At 29.7% G+C, this 12,348-nt stretch overlaps 1 protein-coding gene across 3 annotated transcripts in view; it reads right to left on the bottom strand.

Annotated features, from left to right (window-relative positions):
- Positions 1 to 483: 483 nt before the first annotated feature.
- LOC111036153 (potassium/sodium hyperpolarization-activated cyclic nucleotide-gated channel 2) overlaps positions 484 to 12,348 on the bottom strand; it is a 45,050-nt gene continuing 33,185 nt past the window's right edge. For all 3 annotated transcript variants that reach the window (XM_022318076.1, XM_022318075.1, XM_022318074.1), the window contains 4 exons: positions 10,830 to 11,048; positions 10,601 to 10,747; positions 10,406 to 10,523; positions 484 to 1,220 (listed from right to left, as the gene is read on the bottom strand). In XM_022318076.1, the coding sequence (XP_022173768.1) occupies positions 880 to 1,220; positions 10,406 to 10,523; positions 10,601 to 10,747; positions 10,830 to 11,048 (825 nt within the window). In that variant the 3' untranslated portion in view covers positions 484 to 879. The remainder of the gene's footprint in view (positions 1,221 to 10,405; positions 10,524 to 10,600; positions 10,748 to 10,829; positions 11,049 to 12,348) is intronic.

Raw genomic sequence — 12,348 nt, 5'->3', positions numbered from 1 at the left:
AGTCAGTGACAATATTATTATACTCTCCTGACGTTTTCGTATATTATTATGGTCTGGAAGTTCTAACGTAAAATTTGCGTGATCTGGTGGATAAGTTATTCGAAATTTCCTCTAAATAAACTGGTGATAAGACCTTTATATAATGAGATGTACCCTATACGACGACACTGTACTTTTCTTAACGTTTAAATCCCTTAAGCCTTAAACCACACACACACATAAACCCAATGGCAATATCCAACGTCAACCGGTACTCGAATCCTCAGGGGCAACAAATCAATTGTTCCGCGTCGAAGTTTTCCGACGGCGGTCACTATTCTTCGTCGGTCCGTCGCTAAACATTTATTTATTTTATTTTTCCCCAACAATCGTCTTAACCGTCGATCTTTACAACACGGCACACCATTTTAATCATATTATTATTATTGCTATTATTACGGAGAAGGAGAAGGTGGCGGCACGTCGAATAGAAATAAAACGAAATTAGCTTAATATGTTTAATTTTTTAACTTATCAGTAATCAAAATAATAATGTTGCGTAAAACATAGTATGATGATACAGTATTATAATATCATTTAATAATTATAAAATACCTATAATTACTATAATAATTTAATCGTATGGCAATAATAAACGTTGAGCTCTAAAAAAAATCAAAAAACACATTTATAATATATAATTATTATTAAAGGTAGTTGGGGGAGGAGGGTAGTGGTAGTAGTTAGTCGAGAAGAATAAAAAACAATAATATCGGAGTAATATTATCATGTAGAAACCGAAACGCTGACTGTACAACACGTGACAATTTTTTTTTTGTTCCTCGTCGATAGTTTTGTATATAATAACTAAAAATTATCATATAATAATTGGCTGCCATGTCACAGCTTAGTGTCTCCGGAGACCACGCGCTGGCCGATGTTGGCCATCCGGTTGGCGCGATCGACTAGCACGGAGGTCACGTGGTCCTTGAACTTGGGATACCGGTCCATGACCCTGGTAAAAGCGGTCGCCGATAGCGAGAACAGGTTGCAATACGTGTCGGCCCGCACGCTGACGGGACGCCGAGCCCCAGACGCCCACAAGCACGTCTCGCCGAAGTAGCTGCCGTCGCTCAGCGTGGCCACAACCTCCTGGCCACCGGCCACCAACACCTCGACGACGCCCTCGTGCACGAAGTACATCTTCGTGGCTGCTGTCCCTTCGCGCATGATCGTGTCACCTGCAGAATGAAAATAATTATTAATTTGTTATAAAATTTAGACATCGATGATGAGAATTTCACTTGATTTATGATGGTGCAGAGACGTGTTTACATAATTACATATTTTTTTCAAAAAATACACCTAAAACTAATATTTGTAGAAAAGATAACAAAAATCATCTAATATTTTAAAAGTTCATTTCCATAGTGTTTTAGTCTTAATATTACTGCCATATTAATATCATCTAATAAACTTTCAAAAATTAAAAAAATGAATAACATTTTTTATTTCAAACCAATTGTCTACGAGTCCTTCTTCGTATTAGTCTATTGCCTATTGATTGGTTCCTTTTTGCAAAGTTTGTCGTGTATTACTATTTCAGCTATTCTTAAATTCCTCGTTATTTAATAAAAATGTGTAATTATAAAAACTGCTATAACCTAGACCACTTCTTTGACTTTATTAGTAGAGTGTATTGTAGATCTTCTAGTGGTGCATAACGACAAACTCACACCACCAGATATCTAATATGGTGGTGCATATGTGCCACATCTTTTCAAGCCAATAGTTTATATATCATCCTTGACTCAAAAAACTTACCCCAAGCTCTAAGACCCAATTTTTCAGAACACGCGTAAAACGTTCAAAAAAAAAATCAAAATTCAATACATTTTGTTTAAATATCATATTATTAGTTGTGAATATCTTATTGTCTTGCCACATTGGACGTCTTATTAGTTTATGTTTTTGACAAACTTACATAGTAGGTTTTTTGAATGATAGTTGGTGTCATATTATACATTTTTAATTTCATAGAAGGTATATTTCATAAATAATCGAACGTGTCCTGACTGACTGACTGATCACCGTAGAGCCTAAACTATGATAGCTGGGGACTTGACATTTTGCACGTGCACCTCCGTACAACCATGTAAGTAGTACACTAAGTAAGAATTTTTTCAAAATTCACATCTTAACACTTCGAGAGCCTTGTGAATTAATTTCAATACACAACTAATATTATTATGTTCATTTGTGCTGTGTGTATTGATAATGATACACAAATTTCCTCATGGAAAATCACTTATTCTAGAAAAAGTTAAGAATTCTGGAGAAGTTTAATATTTACATTTTACAGTGACACTATTTTGTTTATTTGTGCCACCCATAATAAAACGCACTAAGAATGTTTTTTTCCTAGTAAAACTTGTTTGATTAACATTAAAAAAAATGTCCTGTTCAGAATTGTCAGTCTTGTCATTTTTGGTCCGGCACTCGAAGTGTTAAAGAGGTGCTCACATAAGGACGTTTAGATTTACGTTGAAAAAAGAATATTTTTTTGTTTCTAAATGGTTGCCATTTGTTGAAGATGATAATAGTAATAGTAGACATTGGTATTTTTTCTTTTGTATGTTCAAATGGTTGCCCCAAGTCTCATACAATTAAACTGTTATTATGATTGGATGTAATTTTGACCTGAAGTTGATTTGGTCGCAACAGTATGCACTGTAATCTATAAAACCATAACTTCATATTTGTTGGTTTCTGTTAGCAATACATTACCAATTGGTTAACCTTAAGAAAAATAAGCTACTTATTAGTTATTACTACTCACCTATTTAAAATTCATTCTTTTATTTTTTTCTACTTTTTTTGACGTTTTAAACACCATTACACTAAATATTTAAATATTTAAACGAATTGAACAAAGTTTATATCACAATGTAAAAGTTTGCATTTTTTTCAAGCAAAAAAGTGGAGTATTTCATAAATGACTTATAGTAGGAAGTTATCAAACACGCTTGGGAGGTTTTTATTAAGATTTCTCATTAATTTTTAAGATGGAGATGGACGATATGTAGGAGATAATGTTTTCAAATTACAGCTTAATATTTATTTCAAAAATGGTTTATAGATAACACACATAGGAGGTTTTTTTTACTATTTTGTTCATTCGTCGTTGGGCGGTGATCGGAGATATTATAATCAAGTTATAGCTCAATATTTTTTTCTGAATCCAAGGGCACCAAAACTTTAAAATCGAAAATGATATACCGAACGTATCTTGAAATTTTTACACATTATTATTATATCAGTATACTATAGTTGTCGTCAAATTCTCCACACCCCATGTGACATGATATTATGCACGAGGTTGCCTACTTGCATGAACGCGATATATGCGTTTGATCAAGCATGGAGATATATATTATAAATCAATATTATATTGCAGGTGAAGGCGACCAAAATCATGGAGGGGCGGATATACAGGGACTAGAAAGGAAATCGAGAAGTTAAGGCGATAAATGTGTGCCATTACGTCGTAAACCTTCGTCGGAATTACACATTTTTATATTTAATTCAAATAATAATCGAAAAATCCTATAAGACGGATAAATTTAGATTCGTTTCACTCAGCACTGATACCTCTTTCGATTTGTTGTTTTAATACAGTCGTGTGTACCGAGACAAGTCTCATATAATAATATCAAAACGCATCGAGCGCAGCGCTAGAGAAGTAAGTTGTAGTACCTACCTACCAACCTACCTACCTGCCTACCGCGAATTATAATATATTTAAAAAATTAAAGGTTTGTAATACTCGCCTGGAAATTGCCAAACTGCACTATTATATTATTTAATCGTTCAACTACCTCGCAAAATATCATATTATACAACTTAATAATTGACGTTTAATAGGTATTTACAACAGTAAAGTAATAAACCATGTAAAACCAACTATCCCGGTAATTTGTCAAATGTATAATTAATACGTTATGTCGTTATACTCCGTAAGGTACATAAAATATGTCTCAAAACACGCAAATCCTTTGGTATTACCCACCCACGTAATTCTCATAAATTGTATGTTATCAACTTAAAAACTTTTGATTAAGATTACGAATTGTGAATCAAACTAATCTTTTACAGCTCAGATGTTTCGGTGCAATATTAAACTTAGAAAGTTTTAAAAATTGAGTTCACCATGCCACGCTAAATGTCAATGTTTATTATTTTCATGTGATGCACTTATACAAAATATACAACATCCAATAATTTTGTTCAGAATCTGCGTTATGTTTTGCGGTGGTATAACGCTATCATTTTCTTTAATCACTAAAGTACCTAATTCAATATAAACTATTTCCTTCAAATTTAAAGATAACAATGAATATGTTTTCATTTATCAGCCCGGGATGTACCGAATGATTCATTTAGCGTAAGACTACACATTATTTCCAAAACTATTAACGATTTTTGAAAATACTTTGTTCGCGTATATTTAAGTCGTTTAAAACACCATTTTTCAACGAAAAAATATACTCTTACTATTTTGATCGTTTCAATTTTTTAATTTTTTTACTTTTTTAAGGACAACATGCATATTTAATTCTCTCTAATTGTAAACAACTAGCTTATGAGTCAATTTTAATATACATGAAATTCTACGAAATTGGAAAAGTATGTTGTCATTAAAATAAGTAACTTAAAAGGAGATAACGATAAAAATATCATTTTTTTCCAAAAAAATTATTTGTTGTTATGACTTAAGATTATATTGTAAAAGACATTTTTACAAAAACGTTAATATTTTATGAAATAATTAATGGGCGTTTTAGGATCACTCCATATGACCGTATACCTTGTTTATTGGATTCAAATTTAAGCTCATAAATGCTTAGAACTTTATATGTTATAATCATAAATGTTAAATGCACTTTAAGACAAAATACTAAAAAAAGCTTTGTTTCTTAACACATATTAAATATAATATTGTTTATAGCTATTCAAATAGTATGTAAACAAATTGTCTATTTTTTTTTTTAATACAGCTTTTTAAGACCGTTATAATTTATAACAACAAGCATACAATTGTTTTACGAGCTAAACAAATAAAATATGCTGTATTTTGTAAGAATTCACCAAAAAATATGATGTTGATCTTTAGAACTCAACAACTTGAGTTACAGAAGTTTTCCAGGGTTTGTACAAACTACGATGTCAATAATATATATATTCTAATTAATAGCCATTTAATAGGCGTGGACTATAACACATATTATCATTATACGGAAGAAATATTTAGCTTTTATATTAGGTCTAGCAAATATTTTAAAAATATTTACGAATAGTTTAAAGTAATAATGGCTTATACAAATCATAACTAATAAATCAACACAATAACAAATATAATATATTAAGTTTTGAATGTAACATATTGTAAAATTAGCTAATGGTGTACACATTACACATATATTACACAACTAATACGTATAAAACGACAAGCTATTGTTTATACAGTTTCAGATTTTAATTATACGCCAGGTTCAACTAACAACTTAGAAAACACACGGTGGTCAACAATAAATTATGCGCATATTACAATAATCAGTTCGTATTAACATTATAATATTATTATTCCAACTGAAAAACTGTTTTGAAAAATATATAAATTAACAGTGCAATTCGATACTAAATGTACAACGTGGTAGTTGTATAATTATGATAATAATAACTATAATTAATTATTATAATAACTATAATAATTAATATCCTATATTTAGTTGTAATTACTTTTTGTATGATGATAATAATAACTGTTTTTTTTTTCAATAAAACGTAAATTTTAGTTTTTAAACTTCAACAGTTTACTTATTAAACTACCTACTAAATTGTTAAAAAGGTTAAAATATATTAAATTTGACATTTTTTTTTTTAATGCGCATGCAATATTTGAACACCTCAACTACATTACGATGATCAATTTACTCTATCAGTATAATTTACTAATATAGTATATTATGGTAGTAGGTAAGTATGCTACAACTAATACCAGTACTGCTATTATTACGAGTAATAATTGAGTTTTTAAAAAATAATTAAATGTATTGAAATATTATAATTCATATATTATTTAATGCATTTGAGATTTATTCTGTTATCATTTTCAATGCATAATGAAGTATTTATACGATATGTACATACATAAATTGGTGGTACAATCAGTGATGCGTATACAATTTAAAAAACCGCATAACATAATGTCATGACATATGAAGCACACTGACAATGAGACAAAAATAGGTACAAACTTATATCGAACATAATGAATAAGTTTAGAGCATAAAATTCAACACAATCTCGCCTTATTTAACGTCATTCAGTGCACACAAAATAACTGAACCATGAAAGAAATTGAATAGTTAAATTGCCAATTACCTATTATAAAATAATTATTATTGATTTAATGTGGTTAGAACACAGAATATATTAGAATATAATTATGAATTACTTGAATATTTCATGAAATAACACCAATAAATATTGAACGTTAACAGATTTCTCTAAAAATAACTTTAAAATTCAAATAGATACGTATAAATAAAAAATACTTTTTTTTCAATTTTCTATTTTTATTCGTAAACATTGAAAAAATATTAAATATATTATATATTATATACTATTATTTAAATATTACCTAGTTTAAAATCTGAGAATGTTTAATTTCACCGAAAAAACAAATAAAAAATTAAGTTTGAACATAAATGGTTATAATTACGTGAATCTAGAAATGTTCTAAACAGAAGATTCCTAAAAAAAAAGTTATACTTTTTGTAGTAATAACATAATATTATTATCACTTTTAAAATAGGATGAGTAAATGTCGGCGCCAAAAATATGGTCGTATATATTGGTAGTGGGTACTAACAATTTTTGAAGAAACAAATATTTCGGCTGCAGGATACCAATATTTTTCCAACGACCGAAGAGATATTGTCGATCAAAATAAACTATCACAATATGTAGGTTTATGCTGTTTGAACATTATTTATAATATTAATAAATTTAGTAGGGGTTTGGCGTGGCGGGTTGGCTACAACCAGTCGCAGAATGTGACTGGGAGTAAATAACGGCCACAGCTACTAGCTCCCGGATGGGTGACCACCCGGGTTCTTAGTAGTTAAAAACCTTGCTACACATACACGTGTTTGCTACCTACCGTAACAATCGTAACAATCGTAAAAAAAACCTACCGTACCAACTTTACCCCTACCACAGTTCATAACCCCCACAACAGCTAATGGCCTTAGTCGCTGGGCTTAGGTTCAATAAAAAAAAAAGTAATAAATTTAGTCTTAACACGCAGTATTTTTAGTTTGAAGACGTTTATAAAAGAATTTAATATAAAACGTTTATGAAAATCGCACACATTTATAAGGATACCGTCTCGACAACAGTACCCCTTTTTCGATAGACGAAGTCCCCCCCCCCATCTCCTCTCACATCCGTCGTTTCCGTCCTGATATTATGTTTTTTTTCCTCCTCATCGCGCACCTATAAAAGCCAATATTTCGTACACAATATTTGTTCTAAATAATGCGAAAAAAAGGTTTGGAAACGACTTCGACGATGTTGGCATTTTAGTTTCAGGTAACATTCTTTTTAACTCGCGGGTATCGAAATATGAGCAAAGAAAATATAGCCAAACTGACCGCTGTCACAATGAATGCATCACGAGATTAGGTTACACGGGTTTTTCCCTGGGAGAATTCACCTATTTACCACCAGATGGGTTTGCTGTTGTTAAGTTATTATAGAGCTTTTATATAAATTTGACAAACCACGGACAGCACGCGCACATCCTTCTCAGATAAACATTTTCCGACTTCTCGTAACAACATTCTTCGAACGCGCCATGATTTATACCACAGTGTATAAATACTACGCAGTACAATAGGTATAATGTAATATAATATATAACTTTTTTTTAAACATTCCCCTTTTTCTATAGATTATTTTTAACCATATTTTTTACCTACGCTTAAGATTTGGTTATATATTATTTGAATATATATTTATTTTTTTATCACAAAACTTTAAAAGGTTAGAAGTTTTAAATACAATGCCACATATATATTTCACTAAGACCATTCACTATATACGAAATCTAAGATGGATTTATTTTTTCACGATAATGTAGTTTGTTTTTTTTTATACTTGTCAGCGAATAATATTGATGGTAAGACCGATAAACATTATCGTTTAAAGAAGAAAAGAAATCGAATCCCAAGGTGGCTTTATTTTTAGGCTTGTCCTCGTGATATATCGTAATACTATTTTTAAAGCGAAAAAGACCATTTTATCAACCGGTAGAAGAAATCCGGAAATCAATACGTTCATTATTATTCTAAATTGATTAGGAAACATTTTTTACGTTAGAATTATTAAAACCACCACCGAAATATTTTATCAGTATACTTTATGGAATTATCGAATGGAGGGTGAAACGTAATTATTTTTTAAGTGTTTCGGTTGGTACAATGTCAAGTAGTAATATTAATAGTAGGTATAGCAGTATTATATAGGTTATACAACCATGAGATACAATTGATAACAATATACGCTCGACGCTTGTTGTATACCATAATAATAATATCCAGTTTAATTTAACAATTAGTCAACATTTATAATGTTAAATTATAGTGCTTCATTAGAGATGTAAAACATGTTATTGGACGGCCAGATGTGAAGTCTATAATGTAATCTGGAAACCACGAGTTAACAACACAATAGGATGAAATAACAATATAATATTCTCTAATTTGTGCGTATATTATTTATTCCACAAGATAGGTGCACAAAACACACACTACATAGTATAATAATTTATTATAATTGCTTTGCTTACTAAAATCGAACGTTGAATGGTTAATGATTATCGGAATATGATATTCCTCCATAGTCTCATTAGTCGATCATTTAATGACAAACCAAACATTGCTCAACTATGTCTAGTATTTTGATATAATATTCACTGATGTTTAATATTATTGTAATATGTTTTAATACATAAAAGTGCATTTATGTTTTGTTCATGCCCGAGTATCGGAATGATCAAACGAACAAAACTATAGTTATTCTAGTGTTTTAATTTAATTGTTATTTTTACATTAGTCTAAAACGAAACAGCTCATTGTTAAAACATAATTTAGTATTTTATTTTTTAACCTTACAATTTAAATATTTTACTTTGACCAAACACAATATAATATATAATAAAAGATGTAATAGAAAGATTTGATGAATGAAAAATAAAATAAAGATTCAATGTGTGACAAAAATTATGAAAATGACATGGATAGTAAATTGACTTATGTCTGAAAATTCCTGAAAATAATATTTTTTTTAAAGTTATTACTTATTGCGTTTCAAATTAATTTACTCCATACAAATATCGGTATTTTAAAAAAATATGAAAAATAAACTACTTGACTTAAGAAAACGTTTTTGACTTTTAACATTTTTCTAAAAATTAGATTTTTAATTGTAAAATACTTATTTTATGTATTTTTTTTTTTTTTTTTTTGAACTTAAGCTTCGGCAACTGAGGCCATTAGCTGTAGTAGGATTTGTATTGTAGTTTGTATTGTATATTTTTTGGAACGGTAGGGGGGAACAATTATTGAGTACAATGTATACCATAACATTCATGTTTAAGTTTCATTGAAATAATAGAATACATTTTTAATTTATCTTAAGTGTCAAGACATCGTGCATGAATTTTTGAAAACATCAATGATTATATTAATTAGTTTTGCAGTCATTTACACTATGAATTTTGTCAACATATTAATCGTTTAGAAAAACGCTTAGGTGCAATTGTGTATTCATAATACTTGACAACGAATGTTACCGTCTTACGAATTTATATCTTTAAGGTACACGATCAGTCAACCACGAAAAGACTACCCTGCAATATCCTGCAGCTACTCATATTCAAAAAAATGCTATATGTGCTTAAAGCACATCTCTTGTGTCTCGCGTACTGTTTCAAAACTGAATTATTTTGCATTCTCTTCACAGAGATAGTTACGTATTTTTTCCTCGTGTGTTTATTCTTGTACGCTTTTTTTATTATTATTATTATTTCCTACCCACTCTTCTTTCATCCCGCCAACGGCTAGGCCATCTATCAGCCAGCCCCGAGCAGAATTTCTTATTTGAAAATCGTTAAATCTTGCATACTATTGCAATGCACGCTGTTGTTTTCTTTCACTCCTTTCCCCACTAAACTATACACAGCCACCATAGTGTTTCTCGTTAAAAAAAAAAGCCAGTGTTCAAAACAAAACATAAACAAAAAATTACCTATTGTTCCCCAGAAAAATTACGAGTGAAAAATACATAAAAAAAAAATTACCAGGCTGGAACATTTCAAACTCTAAACAATCAGTCAATTCAGTGAGAAGGTTGGTGTCGGCATTCTGCAGAAGTGGCAAATTTGTCACTAACCTCCGGCAAGTGTAATTACGAACGTCCTAAATTTAAAATATGCGAGGTTTACATAATATTTTGATACACCCAGCAGTTGAAATTTATAATCTACCACACTTACCTCTCGCAGTTTGTCTGACATTTCGTCCAATATCCACTTTTCGTCGAAAAACTTTCCCTGGTATCTGTGCTCAAAGTATTCTGTTATCCTCTTGCGCATGTCTAACGGCAGCCGTCTGTATGACATGTATTCTTCTACTTGTTTGACCTATATTTTAACAATCAAACATAATTATTATAAACAACCAATAACCTAGTGTGTAGTTTAACACTTAAACGACTTTTCAGACCTTTTCACGATACTGTCTACGGGATGAATCCAAGCTTTGTATCAAATTAGTGGCGTGCCCCAAGAATAAAGCATAACACGTGGCTCCACTAATCATAGACAACATTGTCAACCACATGTCGGTTAACGACTGTGGAGGGAACCGACCATAACCAATGCACAACATATGAGACATTGCCTTAAACAGAGACCACGAATATTGTTCAGCCCAATTGGTATCCTGTAACATAAACAAATAATATTAACACTATTACATTTAGTTTTATACTTCTGTGACAAAACGTTATTATAAACGCCTTGAAAATCAAGTTTGAATCATTGTGCAAAGTAGGTTATTATATATAATGTGAACAATACAATTATTTAGGTACATAGTTTTACAGTATTTTCCAGGTAAAATAAGTATACTTTTGATACACAACTACATTATTCAACTGGATTTTGTTCATAAAAGATAGGTAATACAAAATAGATTAAAAAATAAATACTGAAAACTAAATTGTTAAAAAAAAATAATTTCGGTGAATTGATTCATAGTTGAGTGTAATTCTTTCAAAGAATTCCGACTAGCATACGCAAAGTAATCCGCCGAGATAAAATTTAAATTATTAGATTCATCGTCATTTTCAATCCATACGACTTCGATCTTCCGATAGTTTTCTACAAATGCTAAGTTTTTACATCACATCATTGAAATCCAACACAATAAAGCTCTATTTTTATACATCACGAAGCTTCCGGTTTCCAACAAAACATTTAAATTATGAAGCTGCATTGTGATGTTCATATTGCATACATATTACCTCACGTGTCACATATAGTTTTAAAAGAATAAAATGTATACTATTGCATTTACATTTAACTATACTCAATAAGTAAATAAAATATTATTATGAATAGGTAATAATTAATTGAATACTTTAAAATGAAACTCATCATAATTTAAGGCTGCTAGACAAATTGTATTCACGTATGATCAACTAATCTGATCTACCTTATTATTTGTGTAGGTAATATAATATTTAAATATATATTTGATGATAATTTTTTTATATATTTTAAATTAACGATTTGTTTGAACACTATAAACATCGAGTATAAATTATAATACTTGATAAATTAATATATATTTACATGTGATATTACTACGACGTACATCATTCACATAATTATTTACATTGTTTTTAATCTGAACTCAACTATAGGTACACAATCACACAGTCTATGATACAAAATATTATTATACGTTTTTACTTTATTTTTTAAAATTTATATACATTACATTTAAAATAATTTATAACTTTATAAGGATACTGATCAAATATTTTATATTTCAATAACATATACTTACACAATTACACAATAAGTATTATCATACATTTATACCCCTATAGTATGTTAATATAGGTATTCATATCTGAACAATGTTGATAAATTCTTGACATTTTGATGTGACATAATACATTTCAATTATATAGTATAGATAATTAAAATGTAATTTTAACTGACTCATAGATTCA

Source organism: Myzus persicae, unplaced genomic scaffold, assembly GCF_001856785.1.
Source record: "Myzus persicae strain clone G006 unplaced genomic scaffold, MPER_G0061.0, whole genome shotgun sequence".
Taxonomy (NCBI): Eukaryota; Metazoa; Arthropoda; class Insecta; order Hemiptera; family Aphididae; genus Myzus; species Myzus persicae.
The sequence above is the reverse complement of the archived record's forward strand: the minus strand, read 5'-3'. Positions and strand labels throughout refer to the sequence as shown.